This window comes from Schistocerca gregaria, chromosome 1 (assembly GCF_023897955.1).
Source record: "Schistocerca gregaria isolate iqSchGreg1 chromosome 1, iqSchGreg1.2, whole genome shotgun sequence".
Taxonomy (NCBI): domain Eukaryota; kingdom Metazoa; phylum Arthropoda; class Insecta; order Orthoptera; family Acrididae; genus Schistocerca; species Schistocerca gregaria.
In genome coordinates, this window is record NC_064920.1 from 271,777,276 (window position 1) to 271,800,676 (window position 23,401).

Below are 23,401 nucleotides of genomic sequence, written 5' to 3' on the forward strand. Positions count from 1 at the left end.
CCAGTGAGGTAGCTTCCCGCATCGCATGAGGACTGCGATGATGATGTTGGTAGTGGCTGGCGAACTCTCCCTGGCACGGTTTCAAAATACCAAAGTGTCTACAACGAATTAAAGTCATCTATAGTTACAGGTACTTGGAGTTTGTTGGCAGTGTACGCGCGATTGCAAAGGGGAATACTTATGGGAGCAATCAGTTACGTTTGTTTCGAAATGTTTAATTTATTGGATAAACTTTATTCCATTTTAAACTGTTGTGTTACCAACTTTCGCATTTTTCAAGTTATTCCACGGTGACGCCAATGCTGATGTTTCTACTCTGAATGAGTATTTGCCATTCTGGTTTTGCCCTATTTATATGAGCCCCAGTTATTATTATTATTATTATTATTATTATTATTATTATTATTATTATTATTATTATTATTATTATTATTATTATTATTTAGATAAACATGATCCAACCAGCAATAGTATCAGGAGAGAGGTTACGCAGGAGCTACCTCGAAAGTGTTATTGAGCCTTTTCAATAGTCACCAAGATGAAATTACAGTTACCGTTGTCCACTGTGTCAGATTTGGCCACAAGTGCTGTAGTATTTAACACAGCAGTGTGTTCCAGCAATTACATTTCAATGATTCAAATATGAGTGTACTGATAGCTTTTAGGCGTCGTTAGTGTGAAACACCTAGAAAATAAACTACAAACAAAATGGGCCAAACGCAAGGATCTGCATAGAAATTCCGTTTCACATTGGCCCACGTAAACCTCTTCTGGTTACTTTGGTTTCTCTCTGTCTTACTAAGCCGTGCGAGAATTGGAAAGCTACTTCACCAGGTGCTTTTAGTTTTTGTTGGCAAAGCATAACCATCAATTATATTGTTACTGTTGCAAATAGATGACACTTCTCGTTCCTTTGGTTTTTATAGACATAATGACATTTTCGAGATATCCCTGTAATCATTTTGTGTTCCTTGTTCTACATTCTTATCAAAAGTGCCTCTTCGTTCACGTTATCAGAAGCTGGAATCGAGCATTCACTGCACTCATTCACTTGTTCATTTTATTCACGGCTTTTTGAGTTCAGTATTTTTATCACTGCGCAAGATTTCCTGGCATATTTCGCTTTTATAATTTGAAACAATATGTTATTCGCAGCTTATGAAATTTCTTTGTGCATATCCGCATTTTTATCAGTGTTGTCTTGTGCTTTCATTTGTGTTATAGCGTTTTAGAGGTGGTCGTATATTCACTGTCACGTAGAATGAAACAGAGAACGTATAGAACATAGCGATGCGCCTTAGAATTTCAAGACGACGGAGTCACTTTTAACAGCAATAAATAAATAAATAAGGGAGAGAAATCGTGTGTGCAATTTATCCGTTGATCTTGTGAAATTTTGTCGGTATATTACTTTGTTTTAACTGTTTGTCTGTCGTACCTTCTGTGGCGGAGACCGGGAATCAGCCCAACTTAAAACGTCTGAAAACCACAGCCAGGCTGGCCGGGCTACTCACCTCCTAGTCTCGCAAGCTATTGAACTGCGCTCTAAGCCGTGCGTGCTGGTACCTGCCTGTCATATCTAATAAAGAGTGCAAAGCAAGGTTGGTTATTGGTTAACACCCCGGGCACTTCGACGTCACTACAGACGGAGCACCAGCTCCGGAGAACAACGGCGGAAGTAATCCTCTGTTATGTGTTTGGACAAGAACGTGCTAGAGGGGCAGAGAGGAGGGAGGCGGCTCATATTAGGTTCATGGGAGGTGGAGGGCAGACAGCAGACAAAACGGAGCACAATTTCTTACTAAATGAAATTCAAAACTAGAGAAAAACAATGTTTAGTAATAAAATATGTCAGTGCTACTACTTCATAAGTACATACTATAGTGGAAGCTCGTTTATACGGTGTGGGACCGTTGCTCGTCCGGATTATAGAAAATCCGGATAATCTTGAAATCCAGAAAAAAATTGGAGTGGCATTACTTTTACGTAATCTGGTAGAATTAGTGAAAAAGAACACAGCGACTTTTAACCACTGAAGTAAGTTTCCATGGAGCCATATTCGTATTTGGTTGGTGTGTCGCACAATCGCCAGCATTGTTTCGGTCGAAGAAGTATGACGAATGGCTGGCCATAGTGCTTCTAATTCTTAGTCCTTGGACACTTGCACCTCCTTTCTATTTGATGACATTTCCCAACAAGTGAGGCCAATACTGTACTGTAAAACTCAACGTTAATTTGTCAACTGACACTCTGACAGAATACGTTAAAGGCGGTTGCCTGATCTTAAATGTAATGATTGCGCTATTCCTTCCGGAATATCAAATACTCTACAGCAGGATTTCCGAAACTGCTGTTCTGCGGGAAGTGCATAAGTGCTCCGCAAAAACTAATAAGATGTTTCTTTTTTTTTTAATTCGAAATTTTGACGATACAAATTATTTTTCAAAATATTATTATGATTTCCGTGTAGTTAGCTACGGTTTGAAATTGAAGTAATCGCTGAATAAAGCAAGTTTTATCATTTTTTTAAATTTTTATTGACTTTAAAATAAACAAGGTGTTCCATCAAAGTCCCAGGATTATAAAGTGCTCCTTCAGAGAAAAGCTTTCTGAACTCCAGCTGGATGATGCCCGAATAAACGTGGTGATGGCCGAGTAAACGTGGTTCCATTACACCTTCGATGTGCCTAACCGAAAGACAACAAAGAATTAGCAGACATTATACGGCTTGATATTTTATTGTTGCGTATAATGTTATACCAGCTTTATTGCATTCATCAGTACATATGCAAACAACCGCTTTGATTCAAACTTTAGAATTACTTTTACAGAGTCAGGCCGTGAGGCCGGCCGTGGTGGCCGTGCGGTTCTAGGCGCGTTAGTCGGGAACCGCGTGACTGCTACGGTCGCAGGTTCGAATCCTGCCTCGGGCATGGCTGTGTGTGATGTCCTTAGGTTAGTTAGGTTTAAGCAGTTCTAATTCTAGGGGACTGATGACCTCAGATGTTAAGTCCCATAGTGCTCAGAGCCATTTGAACCATCAGGCCGTGAGTACTACAAGAGCGGCGAACGGCGCGAGCGGCGAAATAATGTTGAGATTGCTGTAGGTAGATTTGCTACTCGTCAATACGGGTCAATTACATGTCCTGGCTTTCTACAAACTAATACTGAATTAATACGCCTCTGTGTATGCTAGGGAATGATCGGAATTCGGTTTGCGAATATAAAACTTTTTTCTTGTGAAGCAATAGGCATAATATGTAAGAATGGCTGAGTACTGTATAAAACATGAGAGATGTGTTCAGATACGGTGCTTCATGTAGGGCTGCCATAAGTCCGGTTTTCCCTGGATTTGTTCTGAGTGTGAGGCCATCAGTGCGAGTTATACATCTTCCTAGAGGAAACCCCGATCTTCTTTTTGCGTCTGCAGAAATTCGATTGATTGGCAATAAATAAATTTTAATAAATCTTAGTTAAAATTCATTAAATGAAGACCGGCGCGTCAGTAGCTTCGTGCGCCTTTTATTAAAAAAAATAAAAGAAAATAAAGGACAGCAAACACGCTTAGATACTCTCCTGTGCACATATTTTCCATGCTACTTTATTAAGAACAACAGGAAACTGCCGACAATCACGCCACCCGCCAGCCATCGCCCAACTTGTAGTCGACGGAGGTTGTGTGTCCGGGAAAATAATCCGATTTGACCCAGATGCCCTGGTTTTTCGAAGTCTTTGTCCAGGGTCGGCATCTAAGAGATAGCAGACCTCACTGCACGTACAGTAACGCTCCGCGAAGTTCCTTTACATTCATTTATGTGTTTTGATATTTGAATAGTGTCAGATCATTTACTATTTTCTAAAATAACGTTTACCTGGGACATGTAAACTACTATTATTTCTGTGTAATGAGACAGCCACTTAATTGGGGAATACGACTACTTGTTTCCCAAATTCCTTGTACAATACCCTCACTCTTCTTTCCTGTACTTTTCACGTACCGCCACCAGAATGATATGGTTGAAGTCGGCTACTATAAACGTTTCCTCGGGGTAAATCAGATTATTGTTGTTGTTGTTGTTGTTGTTGTTGTCTTCGGTCCTGAGACTGGTTTGATCTAGCTCTCCATGCTACTCTATACTGTGCAAGTTTCTTCACCTCCCAGTACCTACTGCAGCCTACATCCTTCTGAATCTGCTTAGTGTATTCATCTCTTGGTCTCCCTCTACGATTTTTACTCTCCACGCTGCCCTCCAATGCTAGATTTGTGATCCCTTGATGCCTCAGAACATATCCTATCAACTGGGCCCTTCTTCTTGTCAAATTGTGCCACAAATTCCTCTTCTCCCCTATTCTATTAATACCTCCTCATTAGTTACGTAATCTACCCATCTAATCTTCAGCATTCTTCTGTAGCACCACATTTCGAAAGCTTCTATTCTCTTCTTGTCCAAACTATTTATCGTCCATGTTTCACTTCCATACATGGCTACACTCCATACAAATACTTTCAGAAACGACTTCCTGACACTTAAATGTATACTCGATGTTAACAAATTTCTCTTCTTCAGAAACGCTTTCTTTGCCATTGCCAGTCTACATTTTATATCCTCTCTACTTCGACCATCATCAGTTATTTTGATCCCCAAATAGCAAAACTCCTTTACTACTTTAAGTGTCTCATTTCCTAATCTAATTCCCTCAGCATCACCCAACTTAATTCGACTACACTCCATTTTCCTTGTTTTGCTTTTGTTGATGTTCGTCTTATATCCTCCTTTCAAGACACTGTCCATTCCGTTCAACTGCTCTCCCAAGTCCTTTGCTGTCTCTGACAAAATTACAAGGTCATCGGCGAACAAGTTTTTATTTCTTCTCCATGAATTTTAATACCTACTCCGAACTTTTCTTTTGTTTCCTTTACTGCTTGCTCAGTATACAGATTGAATAGCATCAGGGAGATGCTACAACCCTGTCTCACTCCCTTCCCAACCACTGCTTCCCTTTCATGTCCCTCGACTCTTATAACTGCCATCTGCTTTCCGTACAAATTGTAAATAGCCTTTCGCTCCCTGTATTTTACCCCTGCCACCTTCAGAATTTGAAAGAGAGTATTCCAGTCAACATTGTCAAAAGCTTTCTCTAAGTCTACAAATGCTAGAAACGTAGGTTTGCCTTTTCTTAATCTTTCTTCTAAGATAAGTTGTAGGGTCAGGATTGCCTCACGTGTTCCAACATTTCTACGGAATCCAAATTGATCTTCCCCGAGGTCGGCTTCTACCAGTTTTTCCATATTGCCCTTAACTTTTATCCTGCGGAAATAGCTCTGAAAACATGCCTGTCCTAGACGCATTCTAATGATGGATGTAATCCTGAAAGAAAATAAACTCTCTTTACATGATATATTACTAGGCACCTTCAGTACATAGTTCTACCAATTGTTGCTATATTCTCTACATTCCCGGATCTTTTCTTACAAACTCCAGATGTTCTGCTGCAACCATGTGTTCCTGTTTACATTTCAATGATTAACGAAACAGCTGTAGCTGAATAATTGCACTATTCAGAAGGTCGCAGGGAGCAGGGGACTGCATCTGTGTGACTTGTCGGCTGGCCCTCCCCAATGATTATCTGACTGAGCCAGCGTGGCTGCCGGCAGTCGCCCTATGCAAACGCTGGGCTATTTCCGGAAACAGCGGTGGACGCTACAGCACCGCTAGCAGCACTACTGCACCTCGCAGTTTGCGCCTATTCTGCACTGCCTGCAGCTCCCAAGAGGGTTCTCAATAAAGAATCACATACCTCTTTCTCTGAAATTTCGCTATAGTTATCGTGTCATTCAAGAAAAAAACTCACTCCTCTGCAAGATAGTTATTACTCAAATGGAGCACCGATAGTATGTGAGAACTTGTCACAGTTTTTCATTGATTTTTACGATTGGAGGTTACTGCCAGTACCTCGTCTCCTACCTTCCAAACTTTACAGAAGCTCTCCTGCGAACCTTGCAGAACTATCACTCCTGAAAGAAAGGAGACGAGGTACTGGCAGAAGTAACGCTGTGAGGACGGGGCGTGAGTCGTGCTTGGCTAGCTCAGTTGGTAGAGCACTTGCCCGCGAAAGGCAAAGGTCCCGAGTTCGAGTCTCGGTTCGACACACAGTTTTAATCTGCCAGGAAGTTTCATATCAGCGCAAACTCCACTGCAGAGTGAAAATCTCATTCTGGGAATTATCCAGCAGTTATTCAGCTTGGCATTGATTGATAAAGATGTTAGATGTCCTTCTAATGGATATTGCGCCAAATTCTGTCCAATTGGCAAGTTAGATCGTCAAAATTCCGAGGTGATGTTGGAGGGTCCTGCCCATAATGCTCCAAATATTCTCTGTTGGGGAGAGATCCGGTAAGCTTGGTGGCCAAGGCAGGGTTTGGTAAGCATGAAGACAAACAGTAGACACTCTTCATATGTGTGAGCAGACATTATATTGCTAAAATGTAAGCCCAGAATGGCCTGCAATGAAGGGCAACAAGACGTGGCATAGAATATTGTCGATGTACCTGTGTGCTGTAAGGGTGCCACAGATGACAACCAACGAAATCCTGCTATGAAAATTAATGGTACCCCAGACCACTCTTGTTTGTCAGGTTGTATGGTTGGCGACAGTCAGGTTGATATTCCACATCTCCAGACACATATTCCCTGACCATCGGGGCTCAGTTCGATGACGAACTCATAACTGAAGACTATTCTACCTCAGACAATGAGATTCCAGGCCAAAGACGTGTCTGAAGACGCTCTGGACAATGGCGGGATACCAACCCGACTGCCACCCGCCATACGGCATGACAAGCGGAAGTAGTGGTCTGGGGTTCCATTTCTTTTCATGGCATGACCCCTTTGGTTGTCATCTGTGGCATCTTTACAGCACAGCAATACCTCGATGATACTTTTTGCCCCATTTTGTTGCACTCCATGTCAAGTCGTCCTGGCCTTACATTTTAGCAAGGTAATGCCCGTTCGTACGTGGCAAGAGTGTCTACTGCTTGTCTTCACGCTTGCCAAATCCTACCTAAGCCAACAAAATGGTTCAAATGGCTCTGAGCACTATGGGACTTAACATCTGAGGTCATCAGTCCCCTAGAACTTAGAACTACTTAAACTTAACTAACCTAAGGACATCGCACACATCCATGCCCGAGGCAAGATTTGAACCTGCGACTGTAGCGGTCGCGTGGTTTCAGACTGAAGCACCTAGGACAGCTCAGCCACTGTGGCCGAATCTAGGCCAACAAGGTCGCCGGGCCTCTCCTCCAATTGAGAAAGTTTGGAGCATTATGGGGACGGTCCTCCCACACCACCTCGGCATTCTGACGATCTAACTCGACAATTGAACAGAATTTGGCGCAATATCCATTAGAAGGACATCCGACATCTTTATCAATCAATGCCAAGCTGAATAACTGCTGGATAATTCCCAGAATGAGATTTTCAATCTGCAGCGGAGTGTGTGCTGATATGAAACTTTCTGGCAGATTAAAACTGTGTGCCGGACCGAGACTCGAACTCGAGACCTTTGCCTTTCGCGGGCAAGTGCTCTACCAACTGAGCTAGCCAAGCACGACTCACGCCCCATCCTCACAGCGTTACTTCTGCCAGTACCTTGTCTCCTACCTTCCAAACTTTACAGAAGCTCTCCTGCGAAGCTTGCAGAACTAGCCCTGACGATCTAACTCACCAGTTGGGTGGAATTTGACACGATATCCCTTCGGAGGACATCCAACAACTTTTATCAGTCAATGCCAACCTGAATAAGTGCTTCATAAGGCTCAACTCGTGAAGCTCTTTCTCTTGAGTAACTTTCTCTTGGTACTATTGGGATGAGTTGCGAAGTCTGCAAAAAAATGTGATAAGAATACGGCCTGAAATGTGGCAAGACAATTCATGGCTCTTGCATCATAGTAACACATCTGCACATTCAACCCGTTGGTGCATGACTATTGCACAAAACTTGAAATCACTGTGCTGTCTCATCCTCCGTACTCTCCAGACCTGGCCCCTATGGACATTTTTTGTTTTCAAAGTTGAAAGCCCCACTGAAAGGACGAAGATTTGTAATGATAGATGACATAAATTTCACAGATAGCACTTCACACAATCCACCAAGTGGCCTACCAAGACTGCTTCCAGAAGTGGAAGCATTGTTTGGATTGGTGCCTTAATTGTGGAGGAGAATATTTCAACAAAGACCATGCACAAAAATAAAAGGTAAGCATAAAAAAATTGTGGACAAAGTTCAGGAATTTTGTGGACAAACCTCGTACATGGGTACTTTTCAAAGAAAATAGTTTCCATCATCTGTAACAAAACATGAATATTTAAGATACATTACTACTAGTCAGTCAACTTCATAATGAACACTTCTACTGACTATGTAGCCATCAAGAATTCTCAATCCTATCATTCTGAGGTGATTCTTGGAGGAATAAATAAGTATATAAATTAAATCTGGATAACTGGACAAATGGTACTGGTAAATAATGCAGAATTTTTTTACTTTGTCCTGAATTGGCACAGATATGCAATTTCTTGTTTTTCATTTGATGGGGCTTTGCTGAATAACTTTGCACCAGAATATGTAATTTAAATCTGGACCCTAGACAAGAAGATAAAGTTTACATTAAGATTAATTTTATCCCTTGCATTGTGCAAATTCCAGTTCAGCTAAAATAGTTTTTATTATTAATAACACAGACCCTTCAGGAGTTAATGTGCTGATGAACAAATGTAAGTATTACAGGAATCATAGTGAGGTCTATGCAAGATATTCAGTAATCTACTTTACATAATCTTCTATTCTTATAGCTCCCTGTTGCTGAACAAATAATTTTTTTTTCTTTTAGTTGCAACACCCCAGAGGCTGGAGAGAATTAAATGGGTCTGTACTTAGAGATGAGTTGACCTATCTACAGTTTTATAGCTGGGTGTTACTACAGCACACTTAAATCTGTCAGAAAATATGTCCTGAGTCACTGGGTGATTACAAACACAACCTAATGATAATGAAGTTGAAACTAGATTTTAATACTGTGTGTAATTTTGATACCAATTATCTGGCACTGTCACTCCATTATCTTCCTTACAAGAAATTTCACAAACAGTCATAATGAATACAGCTCGACAAATTTATTCCCTTGTAATTAAAGATGGATTTGTAAAAATATTTAAAAAAATATATGTAACAACTTTTTGAAGAATATACAGAACAGTCATATATAATATTGAACATATTAATGTTTTGCCAAAATAGGTTTACCATTCTTACTGGCACTGTCACTACTGGAGAAAATTAGCACTAATTGGAGCATATTACTTTATCCCCATGTGCTGCCAATATTTCTGCATGTCACCTCTGATTTCATATATGCATAAACACGAGTATGGCACCAGGACTGCTGAAGGAGTCAGTACTGCTATGTGCTCACCACTCCTTTCTCCTAAATACTCCTGATGTGGGGGTCAAGGCAGACTCCTGCCTCTCCCAACATCCGTCGTGTAAAGGATTGGCTTATCACTGCCACAGCGTAGTAATTTTGCACGTCAGTTGTTGATTTATTTTAATGCATTTATGTATAAATTCTTTTGTTACAGATGGAAGTTCTCCACAATTTCAACCACTGCATCAGCAAGTGGAAGCTAGCAGTAACATCACCAGCAATCTGACATCATTGGTTTCAAGTCCACCTGTTCCGCACACAACAATGAACCAGACAGCATCTGAACAACTGGCTACATAAAGTGGTAAGAAAGAGCCCAAAATAATTCCAAACTGTTCATCATTTTGTAGATCTTGTTTTGAGACAGTTTCCACAAGGAACCCTCAGTAAAGAAATGAGTATATTCCACAATCCACAATATAATTAAGTAAGAGGAGTAGATATTTATGGCACATCATTTTTTTTCTGTTTAACACCTACAGCACCAAGTTGAATCTAAAAACAATGTCTTATTACGTCATCCAACCAGCACACCTTGTGTTTGCAAATACAATATAAGTGGATAGATAAAAAATCTGCTCACCAAGCAGCAGCAACGGAGCACACACATATAAAGGTCAAGGAAATTTGCAAGCTTTCAGAGCCAGTGGCTCCTTCTTCTGGCAGAGTGTTTTTAAGGAGAAGGAAGAGGGATGAAGACAAAGGACTGGCGAGGTTAAGGAAATGAGAAGTGAGTAGGAACACCAGGTCAGTGGAGACCTACTGGATGCCACACAGAGTGCCTGTGCGGTTTGAGGCACCACGTCACTGATTGCACAGCCTCTCCCACTGTAGGTTCAAGTCCTCCCTCAGGCATGGGTGTGTGTGTGTGTGTGTGTGTGTGTGTGTGTGTGTGTGTGTGTGTGTTGTTCTTTGCATATGTTTTAGAGTAAGTGTGTGCAAGTCTGGGGAACATTGACTTCAGCAGTTTGGTCTCTTAGGAATCCACACAGATTTGAACATTTCAACCTACCGGATGGGATGTAACAGAAAGACCGATTGTTGGGGACTGCACTGAATTATATTTGAAAATATGAGAGCTTAGAGGAGGAAGACAGGTTAAAAGCAAGAGATAATTACTGACAAAAGATCATACAAGATTTATTAAGAACTGAAGGCGAAGTGCATCATATGTGGTAGAGGTGTGGGGAAAAAGGCTGATCAGAAAAATAAAGATATAGAAAACTAAATGGAAGAGATGAAATGAACAGTTACTGAGAAGAAATGCTAAGACCAAATAAATCAAAGAACACAATTTGGTCCATCAACACTACCTCAAAATAATCTCTTACAAGCCTTCCAAGAATCCCTAACATCCAGCATTGCTTCACAATCCTCTCTCAGGTCCCTACAACACAACTCCAAGCTGTCTTCTGCAGAACTTCAGGCTCTTGATTCCCTAAAAACTGATGACTCTCTCATTACCCTTCCAGTGGACAAGGGATCTACCTCTGTGGTACTTGACTGACAGGAGTTGTGAGTGAGGGTCTATGTCAACTGTCCAACACCTCAACATGCAGCATCTGCCATCAAGATCCCAGCCCTGTCATACAAACTGACTGACAATCCCTCCTAAAAACCTCATGCCCCTCACAAGGACTAATGCCTCAATCCATAGAACATCTTATGCCATACAAATCAAGTACCGCTACCTTCTTCCTAAGATCCCACAGTTGCTGAGTTCAAAGCACCAAACCAATGTGTATCTGCCTTAGTTGGTCTACACCTGCAGACTATAGCTAACACTTACTTCCCTTCTTAAAGACACTGACCATTTCCTATATCATCTTAAATCTATGTCCATCCCACTCCCATCACACGCCTTGCTTGTCACCACTAATGTCATCTCCCTCTATAACAACATCCCCTATGTGCTCTGTCAGTCAGCTGCCGAACATTACCTCACCCAGTGCCCACCTGATTCCACATCTATGACATCCTTCCTGCTCAATTTAATTAACATCATACTTACCAACAACTACTTTACCTTTGACAGCACGCATACAAACAGATCAGGGGCACAGCCCTGTGAACCAGGAAGGCTCCTTCTGATGCCAACCTTTCAATTGTTTACTTGGAGGAGCTTTTCTGATATCCATAGGACTTCAGCCCCTGGGTTTGTTTAGATACAATGATGTCACATTTGCAATATGGAAATTCTTGGAATCTCTAAATACATTCTTCAGATTAAATTTCAAATGGTCCTATTCCAAGTCCCATGCCATTTTCCTTGATGCTGACCTCATCTTTATTGAGGGTCAGATAAACACATCTGTTCACATAAATGTACTAACAAACAACAGTATTTACATTCTGTCAGTTGCCATACTTTTGATGTGTCAAACATTCCCTCTCATTCAGCCTCGGCATGACATACTTACCTCACACACTTGTTTAAAATCATATTTCTCGGGCTATCACATGCAATCCTGGTACTGTTGATGTCTCCAAAAAACAACTTATGAGTACATCTCTTGTCACTCAATATTATTCTGGTCTTTAATACAGCTACTTCAACAGTGCTGTCACTTCCTAAAATCATTTCCTGAAATAAGGTCCATTTTGCCCACCACAGAACAGCTTTTCGTCCCCCCATTCCCAAATCACCACAATATCCTAGTCAGATCCAATACTCCTTCTACACCCATTTCCCTACCCTATTGCTCCTACCCCTATGACCATCCCCACTGTAAGATTTGCACTATGCACCCTCCTACCAGCCCTGCAAGTGGCAAAACTTACACTATCAAAGGCTGAGATATCTGAGATATCTTTGCAAACATTTTACATTGATATAACTACCACAGAGTTGTCAGTAAGGAAGAAGGGATACAGACAGAGAGTGTACACTGGCAACACCCAATATCCTGTTGCAGAGCATGTTCTACAACATGACATTCACGACAATTGTGCCTATTTCACCACATATGCCATCTGGATTCTTCCTCCACACACTAGCTTCTCAGAAGTGGGAACTGACATTACAACATGTCCTTAGTTCTCGCCACTTACTTGGCCTTAATTTAGGATTTTTTTCCTCGCCATTTCTTCTCAGTAACTTTTCCTTTCTTCATTCCATTTTTATTTTCTATATCTTTTATTTTCTGACATGTCTGGTACTCCCCCCCCCCCCCCCCCCTACCGTCCCCGCCACCAATCTCCACCACATACAAAACACTTAGCTTTCTGCTCTTATTAACTTTTGCATGACCTTCTGTCAGCAGTTTATGTTTTGCTTATTACCCTATCTTACACCTCTAAGCTCTCAGGTATTCTAATCTCATCCACTCCAAGCTTTTCATCCCATCCTGTCCAGTAGGTCTCCCCCGACCTGGGGTACTGAGTGACTTTTTCAAACTTTCCCCATTTCCTAAACCTTGCCGGTCCTTTTCCTTCATCCCTCTTCCTTCTCTTTAAACCCCCTGCAACAAGGAGCCACTAGCTCAAAAACCTTGCAAATTTCTTTACCCTTTATATGTGCATGTTCTTCTGCCACCGCTTGTTGAGCATATTTTTGTCAATATAATTACATCATAACTTGTATTTTGGATGATACAGACATGTAAATAAATGTAAGTTTATACATAAATGATCCCCTAGAATTATAGTCACTGTTATTTAAGAGAGTCCTATACAGGGTAAGAATACAGTGACAGTGGTTAGGACATTTATCAGCATAAATTCTTAGATGTTCTCTTTCAGATTTATAAAGAGTTATTCTAAATGATGGACCCATTTTCAAAATGTTGTATTTATTCAAGTACAAATCAAACTGAACAAGCTTTTATGCCAATAAAAAGAGGAAATTTCAAAGTTTTTTTCATAATGTTGGGCCTCCGGGCTCAGCAGCTGTTGTGGCTCAGCACCTGAAGAATAATTTGGAAAATATTTCGAGTAGATTTCCCCACCATGTTATAGTTATGGGTGGAGACTTTAATTTGCCGGATATAGACTAGGAGACTCAAACATCCATAACGGGTGGCAGGGACAAAGAATCCAGTGAAATTTTTTTTTAAGTGCTTTATCTGAAATCTACCTTGAGCAGTTAAACAGAGAACCGACTCGTGGCGATAACATATTAGACCTTCTGGTGACAAACAGACCCGAACTATTTGAATCAGTTAATGCAGAACAGGGAATCAGCGATCATAAAGTCGTTACTGCATCGATGATTTCAGCCATAATAGAAATATTAAAAAAGGTAGGAAGATTTTTCTGTTTAACGCAAGTGACAAAAAGCAGATTACCAAGTACCTGATGGCTCAACATAAAAGTTTTGTCTCAAGTACAGATAGTGTTGAGGATCAGTGGACAAAGTCCAAAACCATCAGACAAGATGTGTTAGATGAGTATGTGCCAAGCAAGATCGTAAGAGATGGAAAAGAGCCACCGTGGTACAACAACCGAGTTAGAAAACTGCTGCGGAAGCAAAGGGAACTTCACAGCAAACATAAACATAGCCAAAGCCTTGCAGACAAACAATAATTACGCGAAGCGAAATTTAGTGTGAGCAGGGCTATGCGAGAGGTGTTCAATGAATTCGAAAGTAAACTTCTATGTATTGACTTGGCAGAAAATCCTAAGAAATTTTGGTCCTATGTCAAAGCGGTAGGTGGATCAAAACAAAATATCCAGACACTCTGTGACCAAAATGGTACTGAAACAGAGGATGACAGACTAAAGGCCGAAATACTAAATGTCTTCTTCCAAAGCTGTTTCACAGAGGAAGACTGCACTGTACTTCCTTCTCTAGATTGTCGCACAGTTGACAAAATGGTAGATATTGAAATAGACGACAGAGGGATAGAGAAACAATTAAAAACGCTCAAAAGAGGAAAGGCGGCTGGTCCTGATGGGATACCAGTTCGATTATACACAGAGTACGCGAAGGAACTTGCCCCCCTTCTTGCAGCGGTGTACCATAGGTCTCTAGAAGAGCGAAGAGTTCAAAAGGATTGGAAAAGGGCACAGGTCATCCCCGTTTTTAAGAAGGGATGTCGAACAGATGTGCAGAACTATAGACCTATATCTCTAACGTCGATCAGTTGTAGAATTTTGGAACACGTATTATGTTCGAGTATAATGTCTTTTCTGGAGACTAGAAATCTACTCTGTAGGAATCAGCATGGGTTTCGAAAAAGACTGTCGTGTGAAACCCAGCTCGTGCTATTCGTCCACGAGACTCAGAGGGCCATAGACACGGGTTCACAGGTAGATGCCGTGTTTCTTGACTTCCGCAAGGTGTTTGACACAGTTCCCCCCAGTCGTTTAATGAAACAAAGTAAGAGCATACGGACTATCAGACCAATTGTGTGATTGGATTGAGGAGTTCCTAGATAACAGAACGCAGCATGTCATTCTCAATGGAGAGAAGTCTTTCGAAGTAAGAGTGATTTCAGGTTTGCCGCAGGGGAGTGTCATAGGATCGTTGCTATGCACAATATACATAAATGACCTGGTGCATGACATCGGAAGTTCACTGAGGTTTTTTGCAGATGATGCTGTGGTGTATCGAGAGGATGCAACAATGGAAAATTGTACTGAAATGCAGGAGGATCTGCAGCGAATTGATGCATGGTGCACGGAATGGCAATTGAATCTCAATGTAGACAAGTGTAATGTGCTGTGAATACATAGAAAGATAGATCCTTTATCATTTAGCTACAAAATAGCAGGTCAGCAACTAGAAGCAGTTAATTTCATAAATTATCTGGGATTAGGCATTAGGAGTGATTTAAAATGGAATAATCATATTAAGGTGATCGTCGGTAAAGCAGATGCCAGACTGAGATTCATTGAAAGAATCCTAAGGAAATGCAATCCGAAAACAAAGGAAGTAGAATACAGTACGCTTGTTCGCCCACTGCTTGAATACTGCTCAGCAGTGTGGGATCCATACCAGATAGTGTTTATAGAAGAGATAGAGAAGATCCAACGGAGAGCAGCGTGCTTCGTTACAGGGTCATTTAGTAATCGCGAAAGCGTTACGGAGATGATAGATAAACTCCAGTGGAAGACTCTGCAGGAGAGATGCTCAGTAGCTCAGTACGAGCTTTTGTTCAAGTTTCGAGAACATACCTTCACCGAAGAGTCAAGCAGTATATTGCTCCCTCCTACGTATATCTCGCGAAGAGACCATGAGGATAAAATCAGAGAGATTAGAGCCCACACAGAAGAATACCGACAATCCTTCTTTCCACGAACAATACGAGACTGGAATAGAAGGGAGAACCGATGGAGTTACTCAGGGTACCCTCCGCCACACACTGTCAGGTGGCTTGCGGAGTATGGATGTAGATGTAGATGTAGATGTAGAAATCGATTTAAGAAATTGTAATTAATTAGTTTTTAAAAATTATTTAACAATTAGAAATGTGATAAATATTATGAATGTTCAATGTGGCCACCATTGGCTGCACGGCAAACATCGAAGTAGTAGCCAAATTCATCCCACACAAGCGAAAGCGTATGTGCTGTTATTGAGTGCATGGCAGCAGTGATCAGGTTCCGCAGATAGTGGTTGGTACAGGTGGGACATAAACTGCTTCCTTCACATAACCCCATAAGAAATAGTCGCAGGGTGTGAGATCAGGAGATCTCGGTGGCTAGAAGTGCAGAGCCAGGTCCTCAAGTCTCGTGTGACCAATCCAGTGCTGAGGGAGGCAGTCATTCAAAAAGCCTTGTACATTATGGTGTCAATGGGGCAGAGCTCCATCCTGTTGGAAAATGAAGTCCTGGGAATGTTCCATAACTTGAGGGACACAGCCATTGTTCCATCATGTCCAGGTACGTGATTCCCTTTACAGTTCTTTCTGCAAAAAGAAAGGGTCCACAAACCTTTGTATGAGATATGGCACAGGACACGTTGATCTTTGGTGAGCCTCTTTCATGTTGCAACAGAGAATGTGGATTTTCCAAACCCCATATGCGAACATTGTGTCTGTTGACTTTTCCATTAAGGTTGAATATCTCTTCATCACTAAAAATTACACGCTATAGAAACACGTCCTCCTCCATCTTTGCTAGCACATAACCACAAAATGTGAGATGATTCTCTTTATCATTGGGGTTGACAGCCTGCACAAGTTGTAATCGGGAGGGTTTGTACAGCAAATGCCAACTCAGAACTTTCCATACAGTTGGCTGGGGTAATCCAAGTTCTTGTCTGGCTCTGCTGGTAGACTTACTGGGGCTGCACAAAAAACTTTCTTGAATTCATTGGAAATCATCCTCTGATACACGCGGCTGCTGGCATGTGCTTTTTCCTTTGCACTCATTCCCAGTCTGTTTAAATTGCTTAAACTAATGGATAATACTTTTGCGAGTTGGTGCTGGAATACCAAATTTGGTACGAAATGCATGCTGCACTACAATTTGCGACCCACTTTTTGCAAACTCATAAACACAAAAAAGCTTGGGCTCCACAGTTGCCATCTCACTCACAACTGACAGTGAAACAGAATGACGGCCCTCCTGCCGTGTGAACTCTACCGGCCACTTCTGAAACCATCACTTCCCACCTGCCGCCACCCAACAAAAACTTTGAAACTTCCTCTTTTCATTGAGATATAGTTTGTTCATTCTCAATTTGTACTTGAATACATACAAATTTTTGAAAATGGGTCCATCATTTGGAATAACCCTGTATTGTTTGACACTGACACCAGTACTGCATATAAATGTATACTGTCAGGAGGGACTGCATGACATAAAAGACAAACTGAAGTAAATTGGCAGCAGTAACAATTAGATGCAAAGCAAAAAAGTTAATATGATGTATTTTAAGAGTATAAAATACAATAAACAGAAACCCCTACATTAACAAATTTCAGCTTACCAGTGGCTGAATTTGATGAATGCATAAACCTTTTACAGCTTACATCCTATTTTTCCAGGACAACAAACCCAAAAACAGTGGCTAAGAATGAAAAGAAAAAATATTCCAATTTAGAATTGACTGACTGTCTTTCATCATTATCTTCCTTTCAAGCATTGCCCATTCAAAACTCACAAACAAAATCAATCCCATCTTTACCGAGGTCTTCCAACATCTCTTCTCCCACTTTGTAGTTCAGGATCTTCTGAGGAAGTAGTAACCTGGCTTTTACTTTCTTAAGATAAGACAGGAACTGCCATTACTTTATACAGAATTTCATAGTTGTTCCCTCCCAGACGAAGGCACCTGCAGTAGTGGGGGTGAGTTTGCATTCTTCGATTGAGTAGAAGAAAATCAGGCAGATAGCAATACCTAAATGTGGCAACCTCATCACACAACTTAAGCCATGCAGCAGCTGGGGGTTGTAACATTACTTACAAACAGCTTCGGATACAGGACTGAATCAACTGTTTGTCTTTTGAGATAAAAATGAAAGCTATAACAACATAAACTACCCCAAAGAACCCACTTTTAAAAACTAATGATCTCTTCTACTTCACATTTTTGTCAGTCCTGTTTCCTCTAGAATATTTTTGTATCATCAAATTATTTGGACTGTGGAACTTAAATTCAGGTAAACGTTAATTTTCATATGATATAGGCTCTAAGTTTTCTAGTAGAGGAGTACAGACAAGTGATAGCATACGCCTACTCTGAAATTAGTAAAGTTATCACTTGGAATAAAGTGGTAGATAAAAACAACAGTTGAGAAGTTAAAAAGGAAGCGCATGGCTTTTACTTCACAGAAATTGATTTTCTACTAAAACACACAACCTGATTTATAACATATCAAACAAGTGTGAGCAGATTAACACTAGTAGTTATTGCTTGTTAGTATACTTTACAAAAGTAGCTTGCAATTGCTCCTAATTTATAACTGAATGAATGAACAAATAACTGAAAGAGGAAAGATAACACTTTATATGCAGGGGAAAGACTGGTTTTAATCCCTGTTCAGATTTATTTCTCTTTGTCTTACTTTTCTTGTTGAGATAATATCATGTTATATTTCACACATAATGAATATTGTTCCCAAAAAATGATAAAACCACAATGAACTAATTACAAAAATGTGAATGTGGACATTAGTTTGAAGAGTAATGAGTCAACAAGTCATTTATACTATTTTGTTACTAGTTTGTATTTATATACAGAGAGATTCAGCTATGCTGTTATCCTCATGTTTAAAATATTGTAATTCTATTTCCACTCAAATTACTTGTGAAAAAGTCCTCACTAGATAACATATAGTCTCTTTCCATAGCTACATTAATAGCACATGTATTGGTATCATCTTTGCTTTTCATATACAGCTACAGTAATTTCTCCTGCTAGTATCAGAGTTGTAAATGAGACAAATTTAACAGCATATCACTCTTCAAAATTCTAATAGTTCTTTTGGAAAAATTATATCACTTACCCAAGATTTATTCATTTTGAACTTGAAAATGATTGATGTCTTATTAGGAAGTTCTTGTTATATGGAACTGTTGCTTCATTGTGAGCAGGCAATCAAGCTTTACGCAGCTAAGAGATCTTCTTACAAAAGTGGAACAGTGGTGAAAAACTGATGATAATCATACAGGGCTACATGTGGTGGGACTGTCATACAAGATGGGAGGGAACAGACATGGCATCCAAGGATGATTCACCAGTTAACTACAGTAACAGTTATGCTCATGTTTCTGTAAGAGTCCTAATAGAAAGGTGCTCATCAAAAATTTAACAGATTTGTAAAACGGGATTGACATATAAAGATTCCTAAACAATACTTTGCATCATGAGTTTAATGTCAGGATACACTTACGCTGCAAATTTAAATCAACAACAGCAACAAAAAGGCAACCACAGAACAATGCGGTAAGGTCATAAACACATCCTTCAAATTTCATTTATGTCTTCAAGTTTTTGAAATATCAACTGCCCACTTCAGTACATGTTTGCAGGCATTGGTGCTATGATTTATGGACAAACCGAAGATATTCCTCTGATATCACTGCACATTCAGCAACAAGTGATGTTTTAAATCCTCCTGGTTTATCAGAGCTTGCCCAAGTGTGATCAAAAAGTAATGAGAGCTGTTGTTTTTCTTAAAGATTTTTTGTTTATTCACCAACATCAACATCGTCCCCTTCAAAGTAATTCCCTTCAGGTATAACACATGTGCCAATGCTTTTTCCACACTTGGAAGCACTACTGGAACTCACTTTTCATTATTGTGTTCAGTTCCTTCAGTAAATCTGTTTTTATGTCATCAGTGATGGCGAAACAACATTGTTTCATGGTTCTTGTTTTGTTGTTTTGCCAAAAAATTATGAACAAGCAGAGAGATGTGAGGGGGACATGCAATTTCCACAAGTTGTTTTGCCACAATTCTGGTCATTTTCATCAAACTGCTTCGTGTGAACCATAAGACAGGAAATCAGGATGCATTATCCAATTGTAATTGAAGAAAGCAGGAAGAAGAACCTTCATATGTGATCGAATTTCATCAAATTCTTTTCAGTCTAGGTTCTTTGGGCAGTTTCTATTGGGACGATTGAGCCTTAGTTTCATCACATCCATATACCTTTGTTTCATCACCAATAATAGCTTTCTTTAGAAGTTCTGTTTCATTGAATTCATTCAGCAATTCCTGAGCGACAGCTACGCAATGTCATTTTTAGTCAAAATTCAACAATTTCAGAACAAACTTTGCTGCTAGACATTTCATGCCCAAAACATCCAAACAAATTGCTTGTCATGAGCCAAAAGATACGCTGTCGTCATCAGAAAACTCTCTGATGGTGATTCGGCTATTTTTTCAGAACCATTTTCTTTACTTTTCCCCCATTGATGTCACTAACAGACTTGCTAGGGCATCAAGGATGATTGTCATCTTCAATGTCTTCTCGAACCCCTCAGAAACGTTTATACCACTTGTCTTATTTTTCCTAGTAGATTGACCAAAAGCCAGTCAACATTTCAAACATGTTGCTTTACTTTATTCCATTTATCAAACCAAGTTTAATGCAAATTCTTTGATCCATCTTGTTCAAAAGTAAAAATTCACAAAGCACCGGAAAGCATGTATAAGCTTTTCGACTGTCAACAATAAAATAAATATTCAAAATAGCTGGAAATGCAAACATATATCAGGAATGTGTATACCAACAAGGTAACAATTTTTCTGGGGAAACTAAGTGCATGAAGTCTGCAAAATTAAAAAAAATTCCATTACTTTTTACCAAACCTCGTACGCAGACTTCATATTTGAGTTTACCCCAAGGGAGAAAAGCCAACGGGACCAAATTAACCTAGTGTCAGAAAATTCAATTACACTTTCATGTATTATCCAGCAAACAGGAAAGGGCTGGGTGTGTGCTCTCGTAGCCACAACTGAGTAGTGATACAAGCAAACATCATGCTGTTACCAAATGCATCTATGTATTTCAAGTGATAATTCCTGTAGGAGAGCCAACAGCACTTTGGTTAGAAACTGTGAGTATCTTTTATGCATTAGGGTTTCTTTAGTGGCGTAAGGATAAGTCATGTAGTCTCCAATACCACCCACACGAAATGTTCACACTATGCTGTCTCTGCCAGTGCAGATTCACTGTGGCCCTATGAAGCATATCTCTTATATTCAACTTTCCATAGTTTGTAGTGGTAGCTTCATCAGTGAAGAAAATTCCTTGACAAAGGGGACGAAACCAGGAAAACCGGGTAATAGAATTCCATGTGTCTTCCACAACCCTGCTGGTTAATCTGCTGGTGAAGTGGTACATGGTACAGATGAAAGGTGCTTTCACATAGAATGTGAATGTTGCTAGTCTGACTTATTCCAGAGACAGTGGCAATTTCCCTGAAGTTAACTTGTGCATTATAAACAACTACCAGAACATCTGTTTCATTTGTTCTACTCATTGCAAGTTTGCTCCTTACCCTTTGCATAATATTCCAATGCCCTTTCAATAACATTTTTTTGCACATTAAGGCAGTATCCTTCTTGCTGGCAACCATATGCCTGGATACCTTTTCGCATAGAACTCAACTGTTGTCTTTGCGTTTCTTCAGTGCTCACTGTAAAAAAGGAAGCATATCCAGTTTTTTCTCTTGGTTTGTGAAAGAAATTTCAAACTAATTAGCATGTGTACAACACAGAATAAAAACAAAATTCCACTGTACCCCTATTTTACAGGTACTGTGGCAGTGCAACCCAATGTTTCCTCAATGTCCGATGCGAAGTACTTCCTTATTTGGGTATGAAATCATGAACTTCGCAAAAGAAAACAATTGGTTTCATGTTCACAAGTAAGTTTCAAGTTCTAAATATTGTAATTACCTAAAAACTAGTAAGCAGATTCTGAAGAGTGAAAACTGTTGAATCTCTCTGTTTTAGAAATATGGTGCTATCTGCAGAAATAAATAGTTTGATTTAAAAATGCAATGTTAATACCAACATCCACGTAATTAATATAGCTCTGTATGTAGACTATATATCTTTTAGCAAGTAATTTCTCACATTTCATCAAGGTGAAAACAGAAATGGTTCCAGATATACACTGATGGCAAAAAAAGTCACAAAACCAGGAAAGAGTTGTGCAACACAAATGAAAGTTGGTAAGTGTGTTTCAAATTTCACACCAGAGCGGCACTAGTAGCACTACTACGAGAATGCTAATCAAGTTTGCTATAAATGCATGCTGTAATGGTTGTGAATATTAATTACCTTTGAGATTTGATAAGGTGAGTTGGCCAATCAAGAATGCCCTTAAGGTGACAACACTTTGCCAAGTCTGGATGAGGCCTTGTAATAGGATATGAGAAGCTGAATGTTCCCTCTGCGGTATTGTAGAAAGACTTGGCAGGAATGTAGCCACTGTACTTGTATGCTGACAATGGTGGCCATGGAACATGCAGTCCCAAGAAGCCCGGGCTCTGGATGACCACATAGTACTACCAACAGGGAAGACCACAATGTTCAGCGTAAGGCTCTGGTGCATCATACTGCATCTGCATCAGCAATCTGAGCAGCAGCTGACACTACAGTGACCCAGTGAACTGTAACAAATCATTACTTCAAGGACATCTCTCGACCAGATGTTCTGTAGCGTGCATTCCACTAACCCCAAAGCGCCACCATTTGCGACCTCCGTGGTGTCAAGCAAGAGCTCATTGAAGGGCAGGGTGGAGGTCTGTTGTGTTTTCTGATGAATGCTGGTTCTGCAAGTGATGGCCGTGTATTGGTTAGGAGGAGGCCAGTTAAGGGCCTGCAACCAGCCTGTCCGCATGCTAGAAACAGTGGATCCACACCTTGAGTTTTTGCCTGAAGTGCAATTTTGTATGACAGTAGGAGCACTCTTGTGGTTATTCCACATGACCTGACTGCAAATCTACACATCAGTCTGGTGATTTGACCTTTTCTGCTGCCACTCACAAACAGCATTACAAGGGACATTTTCCAATAGGATAATGCTTGCCCACACATCACTGTAGTAACCCAACAAGCTCTATAGAGTGTCATCATGTTGCTTTGGCCTGCTCAATAACCAAGTCCGTCTCCAATCAAGCACATACAGGACACCATCAGACAGCAACCCCAACATCATTCACTAACAGTACTAGCCATCCCTGTACTGACTGACTATCCCACAAACTGACATCTGGCACCTGTACAACACAATGCAGGCACATTTGCATGCTTGTATTCAACATTCTGGCAGCTACACCACTTATTAATGTACCAGCATTTCACATCTGCAGCAACTTATCTCGCACTTACCTTAACCTGTGATCTAGCAGTGTTAATTACTTAAATATGTTACCTAGACAAATGTATTCCCAAAATTTCACCATTCTACATTAATTATGTTTTGGTACTGCTTTTTTTCCATCAGTGTATTTCATGTGAACAGCTTAGCTGAACCCCTCTGTACACTACTATACTTCAGTCAATA

The 23,401-nt window shown here is 40.3% G+C and overlaps 1 protein-coding gene across 1 annotated transcript in view; it reads left to right on the forward strand.

Annotated features, from left to right (window-relative positions):
• Positions 1-23,401, forward strand: part of LOC126340500 (uncharacterized) — a 358,769-nt gene that overhangs the window by 334,507 nt on the left and 861 nt on the right. Inside the window, exons 4-5 of the mRNA XM_050001695.1 lie at positions 9,642-9,791; positions 21,643-21,755. Coding sequence (XP_049857652.1) covers positions 9,642-9,787 — 146 coding nt within the window. The 3' untranslated portion in view covers positions 9,788-9,791; positions 21,643-21,755. The remainder of the gene's footprint in view (positions 1-9,641; positions 9,792-21,642; positions 21,756-23,401) is intronic.